Below are 17,956 nucleotides of genomic sequence, written 5' to 3' on the forward strand. Positions count from 1 at the left end.
CACATACAGTGAGAATGGGGCACGGAGCTGTGATGCTCCCTGCCAGGGCCATGTGGAAGTGGCTTTTGCTACAGTGCTTGCTTAATGGCACAAGTGAAAAGCTGAGTAAGGCAAACACTTGAAGAGGCAGTTTTCTGTAAACTTCTTAGGTGGGGCAATCTCCTCTCTTGGGACACTGATTGAGATGGCTAAAATCAGGTGTGACACTTGGCAGCACCTGACACATCATGGACTGAGACAGTTCCTGCTGATGGATGAGACCAGTTCACTTGCTTTAGGAGAGAGGTTATCACTGTAGCTTTCTGCCTTGACTGATAATGTGCAGCATTCAGCTGGTAGCCCCCATGGAAGAAATCATCTAAATCTTTTCCTAAGTGAAAAGATAGAAAATAAGCTAAGTCTTTAGAAAACTTTCCTTAGCTTAAAGCTCCTTAAGAACCCTACATTGATTACTAAGCAACTTTGTTAGCAGTGTAGCTTGACACAAATGCTGCATATGTATTCCCACCCACTCGGTACCTAATAGTAATAAATTGTAATGACACTTGAAAAACAAACTGATCTTGAGGAAGTTTGCCTCTTCTCATGTCCTCACTTGGAACTTCCCAGCTTTTGTGACATATTTGACTCCCTTAAATGGCTTATATTTCTCGCCATACATGTCCAAGCGGTTCACTTTTAAGCCTGTGTTAAAAAGAATGAAACAAATCATTACTATCCCAGTAACAGTGCAGTATTTGTTTAGCAGTAAACCGTGTACCCTAGATGTGACACTGCACAGTGCTCCATTCATTATTTTGGAAACAATGTCCCTTTTCTATCACCCACATGCTGTACTCTGGGGAGTATGGCCTTAGTGAAGATGCCCCTGTGGCTAGCTAATCCCACTTTCTGTGAACACAAATAATTGCTTCTCTGGAACTTCAGGTGAAGCGGGATATGTGTGACAGAAGACTGTGAGATAAGCTGTGCTCCCAAGTTCCTAGTGCCTGGAGGCCAGCAACAGCATGCAAACTGAAGCTGCTGTTCTTTCTAGGGCGGAACTGTTAGTGCTCTTCCAAACTCCTGACCTCAATTTCCACTAAACACTTAGCAAATTTATTGTTACCTGAAATAGCAAGCTGCTGGATCTTGAACTGTATGTTGAGGCTTGGATTCTCTTCTGGCTTGGGTGCTCCTGACTGTAAATTTACCAGTCCTTTAAGACTTGGGAGCTTCTGTGGAGTAATTTTCCCCACATCCCATGCTAGTACCTTAAAAAGACAAAGAAAATATCTGAACTATGCGTTAAAGATAAGCTCATAGGTTAGCAGATACTATAAACTTCTCTACAAAATGAAGCAGTCTTGGAAAACAGGGGAAGCCTGGAATAGACAAGTGGCTTATGCTAGTCTCATTAAACGTCCAGCTACAGAATCTTTTCTTCAAGCAAATGCACCTGTGTGGAAGCTGAGTCCTAGATGAGTGCGTGGCTGCAGTTGGGGGTGAGGGCTAAGGACGTGAGATGCTTATGCTTCGTCTTACGTGGTCCCTGAAGAGTTCTTTGAATTCTTAAGATGTTAGATGTTCTTTTAAAATAATTATTTTTACTTACATGTATGTGTTTATCTATGTGGGTTTATGCATGTGAGTACAGAACCCACAGAGGCCAGAAGAGAGTATTAGACTCCCTGGAGCTAGAGTAATAGGCAGTGTGTGCCTCCAATGTGGTTGTTGGGAACCAAACGGGTGTTCTGTAACAGCAGCTGATGTTCTTAGCTAATGAGCCATCTCTCCAGCGCCAAGGTGGCACACACTTTATTTTCAGCACTCTGTGGAGGTGGAGGCAGGCCTATCTGTGAGTTCCAGGCCAGCCTGGTCTACATAGCAAATTCCAGGGCAGCCAAGGCTACATCAAAAAACTCGAAAAAACAAAACAAGTAAAACCAAACAAAAAACCAAATAACCCAGCTCCCCCCCGAAATGCTCTATGAGTTTATTCAAAATTACACCTTCTCAGCTAAGTGTGGTAGCACACGCTTTTAATTAGCACAGCGTGGCTCTGAGTTCCAGGCTTGGGCTACAATTGTTCTCAAACCAAACCAACCAACCAAACAGAGCACACCAAGTACTCTATTCTGCTTTTGAAAACTTACCATGTTTTTTATATAAGGAAGCAGGGAGCTGAGAGAAAGTCAACTTTTATAGATCTCTGAAGACCTAACTACTATGACCATCCCCAACCACAAAACAGACTGCAAAACACTTGCTCACTCTTGATTTGAAGTGGCTGTACCTTGGTGACTGGATCAAATGTATAGCTGCCTTGTGTTGGTGTCAGGTTCATATTCAGCACAACTTTTGGCATGTGAACAGTTACTGTGATTCCTTCAATAGTTTTTCCCATATTCTGTTTTGGTCCAATTGTTATATCAAATCTGCCACAAGAGCTGTTTTCCTTAAAGCTGATACTGTGTTTCACATACACTGGTATTGCCACTAGACTAAAAAAAAGACACAGAGAAAAAGATATAAAAGTACATATGTACACAATGGAAGATATGAGGCAACTCCAGATGTAGTATGTGTCCTGTGTGTCTGTAACTGTGTCCCAGGCCATACACCCTGAAGATGCGGTCTATGTACTACTAGGTGTTTGAGGACAGTACAGTGTTCTGGTACCAGTGTGCTAGAACTGTATAGGTTGGTAACAAATACATAAACCAAACAGATACCTACTTTCTGCTTTCAATACCATATAAACAATGGGAATAAAGGGATATAACTTGAGAGAGAGAGAGAGCGCGCGAGCGTGCATTAACTTAAAGTGCTAAGAAATAATTTCTCAGAAAGTTTCAGTTTTGTCTTGTTATGCAAATGCTTTCTGATATTTTAAAGGGACAAGTTAGCTACTGCTGACAATGTTGAAGTGTTTAAATTCAACGCAGGTTGAATGTGGTACCACATATCAATAATACCAGCACTCAGGAGGTGGAGGCAGGAGGATCCAGAGTTTGAGGCTAGCCTGAGTTACAAATAAGAGGCTGTCTTAAAAACAAGAACCACCTCCACCCCCAAGGTAGAGAATAGTGACTTGAAGCAGGTGGTTTATGTAATGTCTTAGGGTATCGCTGTCTCATTAGTTTATAGACCATAGAGGATTAAGGCACCAAGGTCATGGTTCGCCCAGGCCGTACATAAGCCAAGGGTTTGCTCTGAGTTATAGATTTTAACCTTCTCTGTCTCCTATATCTCTACACTTTCAGGTCCAGAAACACTGACTGTTTTAGGGGCATAGATATTCTCACCAGTTCTCACTAGGTGAGCCACGGCCAACGTAAGCAATGATAAACTGACAAACTAAACTGTAAAAGCGAAATGAGAACAGGGGAATTCTACTCAAATTGTTTGTGTTCGCAAATTCTGGCTGATGCATCAGTTTACTTTTGTGAGCTGACACGATATGATATAAGTCGGAAATTTCCATCTGGAGGAATAAATGACAAAACTCTTTCAGATTCCCAGCGTTTGAACCGGATGCACGGGTGGAAGCTGACATCATCTAGAAGCCTTGGGTTCTGCAGGAAAAGAAAAAGCCATAGGCACAGAGTACAAGGAGTATGAGAGCAGTATTTACACATGACAAATTAATATGTCCCCAAGTCACTCTAAAAGCATTGTCAGGGTTATTATGACAACATCAAAGTAACCTAGTAGTTTTATAACTTTTAATGTTTACAAACATTTTATATACTTTACTTGAAGCTTATAAACTATGGGGAGAAAAAGCAAGTAGCATTATTTGTATTCTATAGATGAAAAGTGAGGTTCAGAAAAGTCAAGAGAAGCTGGGCATGGTGGTCCCTGCCTTTAATCGCAGTACTCGGGAGGCAGAGGCAGGTGGATCTCTGTGAGTCCAGTCTGGTCTACAGAGAAACCCTGACTCAAGAAACAACAACAAAGCCAACAACAACAGGAAAGTTAAGAGGAACAGATGACAGAGATGGAACTAAAACATTTCACTTAGCTGTTTTTAGCAGTGTGTCATGCTAAATCTAAAAAGAGGTGAACAATCAACACCCCTTTACATAAGCAAAGCAAATATTCAGTCAAACCGACAGAGGAGATACAAAAGCCAGACAGTGACTTCTGAGCCACTTCTAGCACACTCTAGGTAAAGACTTCTCTTTGACCTTTTCATAAAGGCCATGCTGAATGTGTCAGCTACTGTCTGGAAAGTTGTGCTAGAAATATTTCTGAGATAATCCTTTGTAACCTAATAAATAAACTTTAGGGCTGAAGAGATGGCTTAGCAGGGAGAGGGCATTGCTGCCAAGCCCGAGGACCGGAGCTTGATCTCTAGGATCCACATGGTAGGAGAGAATCCTCTGCCCTGGAAATGTGTGTCAACTCACACTCCCCCTCCTCTCTCTCTCTCTCTCTCTCACACACACAGACACAGGAATACAAAGTAAAATAGAGTTTAATTTTATCTCAGTTTTGTATCATTTAGCATTTCAAATCCATTAGGCATACAAGGGAGTGTAGAACAGATCAAAGCTTACCATGAAAGAGAGAGAGAGATCAGGCATTCCAGATAGCTTAATGCAAGCATCAATGACCCCTTGAATTTCTGCAAAGACTGTAGATCCTAAAGAAAGGAATAAGAAGCTGATAACCTTAATGGAATCTGGGTCTCTCTAGAGCTCTCACTGTACCCGAGTTATGGGAACACAGCCTGGGCGTCAGGATTACAAAGCTTAGCACTTCTCTAACAGGTCAGCGGAGAGGATCTGTTGCACTAGTTCCCACAGCGTTTCCCACTGGCCACACTGAATTGGCTAGGGTATAATTCTAAGAACCTTTAGAGAGTTAGTCTTGTAAGATTGTTTGGACAGAAGCTTAAAATATTTTAATACAATTTAAAAATGAAGCAGGCTTCACATGAAATGGACTAAGCTATAGACTTAGGTTATAATGGAAAGAAGATGAGATAAAGCCTGTTACCCACAGTCAGTCACCCACCTCACGATCAACTAGCTGTGTGGTGCAGGGCACAGAGTCCTGAGTCTTGGCTGCCTTATGTGTAAATCGTGAGGACAGAATGAGATGTTTTAAAATAAAACTTTATGATACTAATATTTACCACCACTGTTTTCTCTGGTTAAAGACAACCAGAAAAGGCCTTTAGCTGAAGCATTGTACACAGAGTCAGGAAGCAGCATAGGTACCACGGTTATATAATACCTATCAGATGAGTAACTGCAAGAGGGACTTAAAACATCTGGCAATATCTCAACTAGTGGTTATGATAATCATATGTAACCACTGGGCAGAACAGAAAGATTTATAAATCATTAGAAAATGAATGTTTTTCCTGCTAAAAAACCACTGTGCCAAGGGATTTCAGTTTTCAATCCAACTTGTATCAACTCGTTTTTTTCTCCCATAAGACCACAAATACATAATTACCTGATTTATCTATAATTGCATCTATCTCTTCAACTACATCAAAATAGGCCTCATTGTTCGTGTACTTTACTCCTGCTCGGCGCCATGGGATGTTGGACAGCTGCCCGGTGGGGAGGGTATCCCCAACATTACTGCTGCCTAAAAATTAGAAAAGAAGAAAGCAAAGTGGATATGTACAATGGCTGTCAGAAAAGTTACTATAGAAAGAAAAAAAAAGAATGCTTTAGCTTCTGCTCCAGGGTTTGGATTTTTCTTCACTACAGTCAGGGATGGTCTCTAGAACTGCTGGAGACATACTCCATGCCAGATGCCAGACACAGGCCATGGACCCCTCTGTCCACTGGTTAGAACAAGATAAATGCACCATCTTTCTTCCTGTGTGTTAGTAGTAACCTAAGTTAATTCCAGTGGCTCAACAAGAGAGTCCTGTCCTGCTGCCAGCAATGAAAAAGAGGCTGGCTACTTGACAACCTGCTGGCGAGAAATCTCCACTGAGAATACACAGTCAGAACCTGGTTCTTTGATATTCAGAGGAATTCTACCTGAGGGCCTGCCACTCTCTGTGGAGTAACTAGATGAAAAACGTATTTTTGCTTATTCCCACTTTAACGTCAGTACATTACTGAGAATGAAGCTCTGTGACGAAGCATTTGCCAATCATGTGCAAGGCTCTATATTCAATCCCCAGTACAGCAAAAACAAAGCAAAAAACCCCCACATCTTTCTTTATGTCAGGCACCACTTCTGCTGAAACAGCATTAATGTTCTATTGCTTCCTGGCGAACTGCCTATGTGTGGCCACACAGTCACTGCCTATGTGTGGCCATACAGTCACTGCCTATGTGTGGCCATACAGTCACTGCCTATGTGTGGCCACACAGTCACTGCCTATGTGTGGTCACACAGTCACTGCCTATGTGTGGTCACACAGTCACTGCCTATGTGTGGCCACACAGTCACTGCCTATGTGTGGCCATACAGTCACTGCCTATGTGTGGCCCTACAGTCACTGCCTATGTGTGGTCACTACAGTCACTGCCTATGTGTGTCACACAGTTCACTGCCTATGTGTGGTCACTACAGTCACTGCCTATGTGTGGCCATACAGTCACTGCCTATGTGTGGCCATACAGTCACTGCCTATGTGTGGTCACACAGTCACTGCCTATGTGTGGTCACACAGTCACTGCCTATGTGTGGTCACACAGTCACTGCCTATGTGTGGCCATACAGTCACTGCCTATGTGTGGCCATACAGTCACTGCCTATGTGTGGCCATACAGTCACTGCCTATGTGTGGTCACACAGTCACTGCCTATGTGTGGTCACACAGTCACTGCCTATGTGTGGTCACACAGTCACTGCCTATTGGTCACTCACACGTCCTAGGGTCCACTGCCTAGTGTGGCCATACAGTCACTGCCTATGTGTGGCCATACAGTCACTGCCTATGTGTGGCCACACAGTCACTGCCTATGTGTGGCCATACAGTCAGAAGACTCCACTGTGAGGCACGGAACGCCTTGCTTCGTTTACAGTCCCACTCAAAAGCAATGCACAACAGTAACGGCAGTCAATAAACAGAAGAGTCTGTTCGTAACCAACATCACCTACCGCTAACATCTGGGCATGCTTCTTTAAATATTTCCCCTAAGTAGCACTCACCACTTTTTTCTATTTTCTTTTGTTCTTTCCTTTTTTTTTTAACTTTATAGTTGTAAAACTCAGCATAGGGGGCGGGATTTGTAATTCCAGTACTTGAGAGAAAGAGGTAGGAGGATGGAAGCAAGTCTGAGGCCAGCCTGGTCTACATAGTAAGTTTCAGCTAGACCCTGCCTTCATAAAGCAATAAATAAAAAAACCAAAACAGGATGCAAGATAGGCAGCATATTCCTATTTCCAACACTCAGGAGGCTAAAGCAGGAAGACTAAGCTGTATAGTAGGGCTCTGTTTCAAAACCAAAACAAATTACACACAAAACCACTCCAAACGTGGTTTCAGGGCTGGGGCAGAGCACACAGAGTGATTGCCTAGTATGTATAAAGTCCTGCACTGAACGATGGAGGACGCACTTTAATGCCGGCACCTGTAAGGTGGTGAAGGCAGAGGAGTTCAGCTACCCTTGGCCACACAGCAACACAGCACATTCCAGTCTAGATTAGTTTTTAAAGACAAGGAATGTATGTAGCCCAGGATGCCTTAGAACTTGCGATCCCCCCACCACTGGCCTCCCAAGTGCTAGGATTATAGGTGTCACCAAACTTGGCTAACAAGGCTAACACATTTTTAGTCTACTTACTGCTATCCTGTTTCCAGCCTGTTACTTTCCAAGAGTTATTAGAAAAATATTCTTTAGTCATGTTAGTTCCCTGTTCAGAAACCTTTAGTGCTTCCCAGTTGCTTCGTGATAAAAGCTAAATGTCCCACACAGCTGGGACTAGAGGCATTTGCTATTACCCTCAGCCCAATTTCACTGCTTAAGCATGTCCCTCAGTGCTCAATTACAAACAGCTCTACTTGTGCTAGAGGGGCTAACACAACTCAGCCTTCCAGTTTATGTGGGCTTCTCATTTCTCTTATTCTACACTCTACTGATTCTGCAGGGCCTGTGTTTGGGGCACCTGGCAGTTCAAGATTACTTCATCTACTGAACCATTTGGTACATGTACGTATGTGTGGCACCAGGAAACAGAATCAAGGCCTGAGCATATCAGGCCAGACTCCACCAATGAACTACACGCCTAGGCCCACTTTTTCCCTCTGCACCCCAGCTTAGCTGTGAACTCACGGTTGTTCTTCTTTAGCTGCCCTGGAAGCTGGGGTTACAGGTATGCACCACCACATCCAGCTTGAACCAGTCTCTTACATGTTATCAACCCATGCTACAGTTTTACATTATATATTAGCAATTTTTCTTATTAAATACATTTTTTTTTTAAGTTAAAAAGTCTTCTAAAGTGGGCTGGAGTGATAGCTCAGTCGATAAAAGTGCTTGCTATTCAAACATTGGGACCAGATCCCAGCACCCACATAAAAAGATGGGTGTGGCTGTGCACACACCTATGACTGTTGGAGTAGAGATAGGATGGCTAGGGCTTGCTGGCCACCAGGCTAGCTTCAGATTCAGAGAAACCTTTGCTCAGAAAAGGACCCAGGGGAGAATGATGGAGCACAATACCATGCACACTCACACACATTCAGATGCATAAAGCAAAAATAAGGTGTTTTCTTAGCTAGAGATAATCAATGTAAACATTTTAGAATATTTCTCTTTGTAAATACCTATCTATCTCTAACTTTTTATTGATTTTGTGCTGTCTCATGCCCCTTAATATTGTGAGAGATTTCTAGTGCCTCACTATAATCAATGTCCATGAAATATGGAACTGTTCTTTAAGTGTTTATATTTTTAAACTACTTTCCAAGAGAGTAATTTCCCTCGATGGTAAAGAGATGACTAAAGTTGCTGAACATGGACAGTACAGCTGGAGTAGCATGTAACATTCTGTAAGAATCTTTCTCTAGGAGACTTTTCTTTTGGACAGATCCCATTATGTAGCTCTGGCTGTCCTGGTACTCGCTGTGTAGACCAGGCTAGCCTCAAATTCACAGAGACCCACCTGCCTTTATTTCCTGAATGCTGGATTGAAGGCTTGTACCATCAAGCCTACTCTTTCTAGAAGAATTTTAAAACATCAAAAGATTGTTTGAGTATGCTTAATTTCTAGATTTGGTCCAGAATTAAACCCAATTGAAAGCTTATTTTTAAAAAAGGCATAAATCCCAATATTCATGAGTTCTACAAATGAACTAATTTCTACTTATTTTATTGTTTTTATTTTTTTGAAGTATTGATCATTAAGCCTAGTAATAGAAAAATGAGCTATGCTCTAACTCTAAAAGTCCTTTGTCCTGCAAGACTGAGCCTCTTTCAGTAAAAGAAACCTGTTTCTCATTCTCCAGATTGGCCTTGAACACAGCAGTTCCCTGGTGAGCCTCCTAAGTGCTATGATTACACATGTGAACTACATCTGATCTCACATGATCTGATTTTGTTATTGTTCTCCCCCTAAGAAAGAAAGGGCGGCTGGCCAGGCGGGTCAGTGGGTAAAGGCATTTGCTGCCATGCCTGAAGACTTGGTTCAATCTCTAGAATCCACATGGCAGAATGGGAGAACCAACTCTCACAAACTGTCCTCTGATCTCCATACCCATGCTATGGCATGCGTGAACACGAGCACACGTGTGCGTGTGGGCCCGTGCACACGCGTGTACACACACACACACACACACACACACACACTCACTCTCATGGGGCACCGGTATGGGGACAGAGAATAAAATAAAAAAGAAAATAAAAATATATTCATTTAAACATTATTATTAACTTTAATTTTGGCCAAATTAGACTACCCTAAAAGTCTGTGATATGAGCAAAAATAAAGTGTTTTAAAAGTTTCAATGGACCAGTTCCTAACATAGTATTTTCATTTTCCATACCTGTAATAGAATTGACGACAGAACGTAGAATTGTTGGTGGCTTAATCAGTTCTTTCAAAATGTTAGATTCAGTAGCCAGTGGGAATCCATTGTCTAACATTTCTTCCAAGAGCTCATATACTATGACCACATTGTCCTTAATTGCAGCCTCTGAACACTCACCAAAGTAGTCCTAACAAAACATTCACGATATTGAACAACAGAAAGCATGAGGAAGGCTTGCTTTTATATAACACCCTTCGTTCTCAAGAGTAAGCTAACATTAGCTAACTCACAGTTTAAGATGCTACAAATTTATAGACATGAAAAAAATTCTCCAAGCAAGGCCTAACATTTCTCTTCAGCATTTTCTTACTGTATATACTCTGAGTTGATTCCTATTATACATTATGCCAGAAAGTACTGAAACATGAAGGTGGAATGTGAGCTACAGACTTCACTTTTCCCTGATTAACCCAAACACATAAATAGAAAATGTAAATACAGAAGAGCTCATGATCAATAAAAACTTTGTGATGATCCAGAGAGAACTAAGTGGAGGACATTTCTGCTTCCTGATGAGATAATTTGCTACATATTAAAACAAAACAAAAAACAAACAGAGCAGCAATGTGCACCACTGCATGCTCTATAGAAGTGTTTACAAGACTGTCTGTGTTCAGTTAGCATGGAAAGTCAGACAGTGCACATCAAACACGTAAGTAACACACGTGAATGTGTGTCTCCCTGAACTGTCTTGGGTGATTTAGTTACAACAGTCGGATGGATACAAACCTGAAAGGTGTCAGCAACGCGATGCAGAAACTCAATCACAAAGAGAGGTGGTACTTCCGTCTGTACGACAGACACAAAGAAGAGCTTCTCCCGGTAGACACTGATGAGGTAGTGGTGAGGGGTTGGAATGACAGGTGGCACATTCTCAACATCAGCAGCTCTCTCCTGAGCTTCAAAGAAATAGTCACACACAGACTGGCTCACAACGCTCTTCCAGTGTTTTTCTAGAAATATGTCCCCAGAGCAGTTGATGAGAAAGAGACTGTGGATCATTTTCTGTGAAGGAAAAAGGGGGGTGGGGAAGACAAGGACATTAGACCTATTGTACACTGTAAATGCACAGTTGTGTAGGTGGCGATTAGCACAGAGACTCACAGCTAGACAATGTCTAGAGACTGAGAGACTTTGGAGCACGCAGCCCTACACAGGATGTCTTTATCACACCCCTCCCCACAAGCCTCTGGAAACTAAGCAGAAGAGACAGGAAGTGGTAGACAACTCCAAGGAAACAGCATCTTCCAGACACGACAGAGCTGATAACAAATATGAACTAGCAGAGACACCACACAAAGACCACTACAAATTAAAATCACACAAAGTCCCAGGGCAGAGAAAAGCAAGAAGACACCAAGTCCCACTTCTAACCAACTATTTATAGTAGATACCTCCTATGAAAAGCAAAATCATTTTTCACCAATAGAGCCCCATGCACCAGAGTAGTTGGTCAACATAAGGATGACCATGTTTCTTTCTTTCTACCTTTGTTTTTCTTTTCTCTTTTTTGGAGAGAGAAAAAGAGAGGGAGACAGGAGAGGGGAGAGGGGAGAGGGGAGAGGGAGAGGGTGAGGCACAGGGAACGCATAGGGAGGTGGAAAGGATCCAGGCAGGGGGTGGAGAAAGAATATAATCAGCATATATTATATGAAAAAAAATTCCTTGTCATATTGTCCTGACATAAAAACCAGACAAAGGCAATGTGAGCAATTACAGATGAGTATCACTTAAGAACACACACGAAGAAATTCTAAATTGCAGAAAACTACGTTTAGCAACAAATTTCAAAAAGTACACTTTATCCCAAGAATGCAAGTTTGGTTTGGCAGAGGGTAATCGGTGCAATACACAGTTTGTGTCAGCTGGCTCTGTTAATGTGGTACAACCTAGGCAAGTCTGGAAGAGAAGACCCGGACTGAGGAGCTGCCTCCATCAGACCGTTCTGTGGGCTTAGTTGTTGGTCATTTTCTTAATTAATGATTAATGTGTGAAGGCCAGGCCCACTGTGGGTGTGTCACCCCTAGGAAGGCGGTCCAGGTGATATGAGGAGGTGAGCAAGACACTAAGCAGTGTTCCTTCATGTTCCTGCCCTGACTTCTCTCAGGGAACAACTGTGATCAAGATTTGTAAGCCAAACAAACCCTTTCTTTGCAAGCTGCTTTTGGCCAAGGTGTTTATTACGTGTATTACATAGCAAGCTTGAACTTTGTCTGGAATACAAGACACCTTGTCTTAAAATAAAGACGGAACTCAGAACAATGTTTGTAGACTATGCAACAGGCAGATGGCTGAAAAAATGTCTGCTTCAATCTCAGTTTATATTATGATAAATGTTGAAGAAAAGTCATTTACCTTAGATTACACAGTGTCAGACATAAGATCCCAAGCTAACAGTTGAACAGCTCCTATCTTGCCTCTTATACACTAATTATCAGGCACATATTTGGACACACAGTGTCTAGCAGTGCTCACAGTGCTCAGCAGCATGTCCTTTATTTGTGCTGTCCAACATGGTAATCATCAAATACATGTAAGTGCTAGGTACTAGAAATGCAGCTAATGTGAAGGTGGGAGTGGTGGCACATACCTGTAAACCCCTGCACTTGGGAAGTGGAGGCATGAAGATCGGGGTGAGTTCAAGGCCAGCCTGGACCAGGAAGAACATAGTAAAATTCAAGTCAGTTCAGGATAAAAAAAAAAAAAACCAACAAAAATGTGGTGATGACAACTAATGTACTGAAATGTTAAGTATTTTTGAGACAGTCTCACTATGAAGTTCAGGCCAGCTTGGAAACTGCAAACCAGTGCTACTTTATACAGTTAGTGAGTTCATTTAAATGCCTACATCTGGCTGGGATATCATTGTAGACAGTACAGTCAATGTGCTGTTTTAAGAGGAAGAGTTGAAGGATATGTTCCATGTAGAAAGCAAAACGTGCTCTAGTTTTTGTGCTGAGAAAACATAATAGATTAGAGATAAAAGAAGTAGCACAGGTCAGTTCCAACCAGCAGTGCCCTGGAACACAGCGGCACTCCATTACCACCACACTTGGAGAGAGCTGCTTGTTTTTGACTAGTTCCTTTATTTTAGAGCGAGATTGCCACTCATTTTCTTAAGCTAGTAAAAACTTCTTTCCAGGGAAGTTTCCATCAAAGTTGTTTCTATTGGCAGCAGTTCAGGTTTCAGAATAGAGCACAGTCAAGCCAGCTGCTGGATTTACTGATGTTACCCTTTATGCTGAGATGAGAGTGTAACACTACAGCACTCAACAGCGCTTGGCTTTAAAAACCATTTTAACTTCTATAACAGGAAAACAGACCTTAGTTTTTCTATCCATTTTATGACCAACTGCCTAATGTACCTAACAGTCAACACCTCACGGGGCGGAGAAAATCAGCCTGTTTCTTTAGCCACTTACGCTTTTAGTAGCTGCAGTTACTTTGCTCCTTATTTTATTAAAATTTCTTAGAAAACTACACAGAAACAACCACCACCACCACCACCATTTGTGTGTGTTTGTGTGTGTGTGTGTGTATATGTGTGTGTGACTTCTGAATCACAAAACACACCTATCACAGTTTTGGTTGTAGCTTAACTGCTTCATGAATCCCCTTTCCTAAATACGCATGCATCCTGAGGTCTTATGAGCAATACAATTACAACAGTCAAAATATCCTTGGAAAGCAAGTACCTAAAACACAAAGTGTGTTCTGTTTTTCTTCTTAGATATAGCCTTATGTTGCTGGACTCATGGACTTAAGCAATCCCTTGCCTCAACATCTTAAGCAACAGGGACTACAGTCATTCACCACACTTCATGTTCCTTCTACACAGAGCATAATGGAGGCACAGAACCGGCTATGTACAAAGGGAGAGAATGGGGGATGGGAAGAGGCCAGGTCAATACAGTGCCCACCGTGCAAGCATGAGAACCTGAATTTGGATACCCAGCACTGACATACATGCAGGAGGTTGGGCCGGGTGTGGTGGCGCACGCCTTTAGTCCCAGCATTGGGAGGCCGAAGCAGGCAGATCTCTGTGAGTTCAAGGCCAGCCTGGTCTACAAAGGGAGTACCAAGACAGCTAAGGTCACACAGAGAAACCTTGTTTAAATAACAACAATAACAAAGGATGTAAGCCGAGCTGGCATGGTAGCGTACTCCTGTAATCCCAGGACTCAGGGAGGCAGAGGCAGGAGGATCCCTGTGCGGTCAAGGTTGGCCTGAACTACAAAGCCAGCCCACAACAGCCAAGGCTACACAGAGAAACCCTGTCTCAAAAAACCAAAAACTAAAATAAAATAAAAACAGGAGGCAGTGGTTCCTTATGCAACTCAAACAGTGGAGTAAAGGGTCAGGGGTCGGGGGCTGGAGACAGGCAGATCCTCAGAGCTTTCTGCCTAGCTGTTCTAGCCAGTCAGTGAGCTTCAGGTTCAGTCAGACTGTCTCAAGAAACAAGGTGAACCATAGATAGACACCTAACTTAAACCTCAGGTCAGTTGCATATACCTGCTCAAACATTCAAATGAGAACGAGAGGGAATGTGTGCATGCACGTGCGTACATCCACCCCCCCATAAGAATATGAAACAATGATACCCAAGAAGAATTTAGCTCCTCTGATTCTCAACCAGAATCTTGGCAATTTTTTTTCCTTTTCAACAAACTGTTCTATGTGTTATAAAATAGGCATTTTGGAGATATGAAGATGAATGAAAATTTCTATACTTACTCAGTTGCAAATACAAATATAGTAAGAAACAGTTCCTATGATAGGGGAAATACAGTGATATAAAAGTGTTGTTTTCCAGGTTGGATAGACGACGTAAGTACAACATGCTCTTAACAGAAGATTCAGATCTGGTGGATGTGGTGGCAAGTACCTTTAATCACAGCACTTGGGAGGCAGAGGCAGGGGTGCATGTCTGAGTTCAAGGCCAACCTGGTTTACAAATCGAATTCCAGGACAGCTACAGTGGCTACACATAGAAGCCTTGTCCTCAACACCTCCCCTGCCCCTCCCCGGACCAGCAAAATGACTCAGATTCAGTTCCTAGCAACTACGTAAGGCAGATCATTACTCCACTTCCAGGGGATCCACTGCCCTTGGTCTCCATGGACACTGCACTCATGCAAACATACCCACATGCAAACACATACACAACTAAAAATAATAAAAATAAATCTCAAAAAATGCCATACAGCCGGGCGTGGTGGCGCATGCCTTTAATCCCAGCACTCGGGAGGCAGAGGCAGGCGGATCGCTGTGAGTTCGAAGCCAGCCTGGTCTACAAAGTGAGTCCAGGATGGCCAAGGCTACACGGAGAAACCCTGTCTCGAAAAACCAAAAAAAAAAAAAAAAAAAAAAAAAAAAAAGCCATACAATTTTCTTTTCTTTTTTTTTGGTTTTTCAAGACAGGGTTTCTCTGTGCAGTCTTGGCTGTCTTGGACTAGCTTTGTAGACCAGGCTGGCCTCGAACTCACAGCGATCCACCTGCCTCTGCTTCCCAAGTGCTGGGATTAAAGGCATTGACACCATGCCCAGTTACCAATGATTTTTTTCAACTCCAGTCTCTTACCCCTCAGCCAGTCACATCACTTCCTACAGATTGTTTTGATAAGGTCATTTTCATTAATTTAAATATGTGTATCATGTGTATCTGAGTGTGGATTTGTAAATATAGGTGCAGTCCCACGAAGGCCAGGAAGAGGGCAGGGGATTTCCTGAGGCTAGCGATACAGGGAGTAGGAGTAAAAGCACGCACTGCTTTTGCAGACGAACAGAGTTTGTCTCAGGCAGATCACAATCCAGTTTTTAAATTTAAATTTTGTTTCTATGCTTGGTGTGGTGGTGCATGCCTTTAATCCCAGCACTCAGGAGGCAGAGGCAGGTAGATTGCTGTGAGGTCGAGACCAGCCTGGTCTACAAAGCAAGTCCAGGACAGCCAAGGCTACACAGTAGAAACCCTGTCTTGAGGAAAATAATTTTTTTTTAATGTGTATGTAATTCTGTGAGTATATGCCATGTGAATGCTGGTACCTGCAGAGGCCAGAAGAGTACATCAGATCCTCTGGAGTTACAGGTGGTTATGAGCCACCCCATGTGGGTGATGGGAACTGAACTTGGTTTCTCTGCAAGAGCAGCAAGTGCTTTTCACAACTGAGCCATCTCTTCAGCATCATTCCCCACCCTGCCACACAAATTTAGAAGAAGAAGAAAAAAAGAATATTGAATGCCAAAGTATATCTATGTTTTATGCGTAAAAAAGGGTTTAACTTTTGTTGCCTCACAAGTCTTTTTTTTTTCTTTAAAATTTTAATTTATATGTATGGGTGTTCTGTCTGCATGTATATCTGTGCAGTGGGTATGTGTGCTGTGCCCAAGAAGGCCAGAAGAGGTGTCAGATCTCCCTGGGACTGGAGGACAGGCAGCTGTTATCCACCACGTGAATGCTGGGAATTGAACTTAGGTCCTCTGACAGTGGAGCTGGTGCTTTAACCGGTTACCCATCTCTTGGCTCCAAGAAGCTTTTTTTTTTTTTTTTTTAAATCCACACTGAGACTATATGACTCAAAGTCAAGTGGATAACAGCAGTACTGCTTAAAGTAATTTTAGTGACAGCTCAGTAGGATGTTGGAAACGCCATCGCAGTGTAGTGCTTACATAGAAACAGCAAACAAGTAAAACAAAGGAGATGGAGTTGGAGATGGCTCGTGAGGAACGTGTCTGCTACCAAGCCTCAGGACCTGAGTTCGATTCCCAAGATTCTCACGGTGGAAGGAGATAATTGACAACTTGACTTCTACACGCATATTGTGGCATGCAGCAGCACACTCACAAAAACAATGCAAAAAAATTTAAAAGGGAGGCCACCGAGAAGCAGAAGATAACAGCACTGTAAGGTAAAGGGACATATTTCCTTCTTTAAATACAGAGGAAGATTTGTATACTTGGCTGCAGGAAATTTCTGTGTAATGTGTTTCTAAGTCAGACTCCCAAATGCTGCAAAGCGACCACCACCACCCTTCTCTTCCTGTGAGAACGCCGGATTTTTTTTTTTTTTTAAAGCTTCAGGGTCAAACAAATCCGTGACATCCAATCAGCGCACCGCTCATCACGTTCCCCATACTCCAGGCCACCTTCTCAGCCTGCAGCCCTGTCCCCTGTCCCCTGAGACGCTACAACACCCTCCTCACTGTTCTCCCATGCCAGGCTCGGTCGTCCAGGCGCCACCCTGAATGTAAACCGGACGTTCCCCGAGGCTCAGCGCGGACTTTGCCTTCCAAGGCCAGACCTGGGGGCCGATGACTCCACCTCACTGTAAAGGACGTTTTTCCCGCGCCTGGGGCCCAGGGTTCGAGAACCCTGCCCGACAAGCGCACTGCTGTTTCCCTTCAGGCCCAGCTGACTAGAAAGCCCGGAAGGCCGGGCGTTAGCGGGAGGCGCGGCCCCGGCGCACGGCGGCAGGAGCACTCCCGCAGCACCGGCTAGACTGCCGAGCCCCAGCTGTGCAGTGTGCTCCCCGGCTGTGGGGAACGTCTCCAGCCCGGACACTCCCCACCCTCACACTCACCCCGACACCGGAGTGAGCCAGTGATTTGGTGCCGGGTCCTCTCTGAACCGAAGCCGAAGCAGCAGAGAGAGCCGCGAGGACCCCGCGCTTGGAGTGCCCGGCAGATTGCCTGACCAGCAGCCTCAGAGGCGCCAAGGAGGCCAGCAGGGCTACGAAGACACAGTGAGCGGAAAGGCGTTCAGCGAGAGGAACGGTGTCTCCAGAGGCCGAGGATCTGAATCTCCTACGGGGCTCGGGGTCTGGGAGAACATGGAGATTGGCACTCGCTGGGCGCAGGCGCTCACCCGCAGCCTAACTCCGTTTGGGGTCCCCTCGCCGTAGTAATCGAGGTCCTGGAGACGCGCGTAGAGCCAATGGCTTTGGACTAGAGTCACGGATTGGGC

The 17,956-nt window shown here is 43.6% G+C and overlaps 1 protein-coding gene across 1 annotated transcript; it reads right to left on the reverse strand.

The window, feature by feature from the left end:
• Nucleotides 1-17,936, reverse strand: Ap3m1 (adaptor related protein complex 3 subunit mu 1). Its single transcript, XM_051142842.1, has 9 exons — nucleotides 17,574-17,936; nucleotides 10,727-11,002; nucleotides 9,953-10,124; nucleotides 5,452-5,589; nucleotides 4,545-4,630; nucleotides 3,424-3,557; nucleotides 2,276-2,483; nucleotides 1,109-1,253; nucleotides 1-684 (listed from the first exon to the last, which is right to left on the reverse strand). Exons 2-9 carry the CDS (start codon nucleotides 10,997-10,999, stop codon nucleotides 584-586), a joined length of 1,257 nt encoding a protein of 418 aa, XP_050998799.1. The 5' UTR covers nucleotides 11,000-11,002; nucleotides 17,574-17,936; the 3' UTR covers nucleotides 1-583.
• Between the last annotated feature and the right edge of the window lie 20 nt (nucleotides 17,937-17,956).

The sequence above is a fragment of the Acomys russatus genome, chromosome 3 (genome assembly GCF_903995435.1).
Source record: "Acomys russatus chromosome 3, mAcoRus1.1, whole genome shotgun sequence".
Taxonomy (NCBI): domain Eukaryota; kingdom Metazoa; phylum Chordata; class Mammalia; order Rodentia; family Muridae; genus Acomys; species Acomys russatus.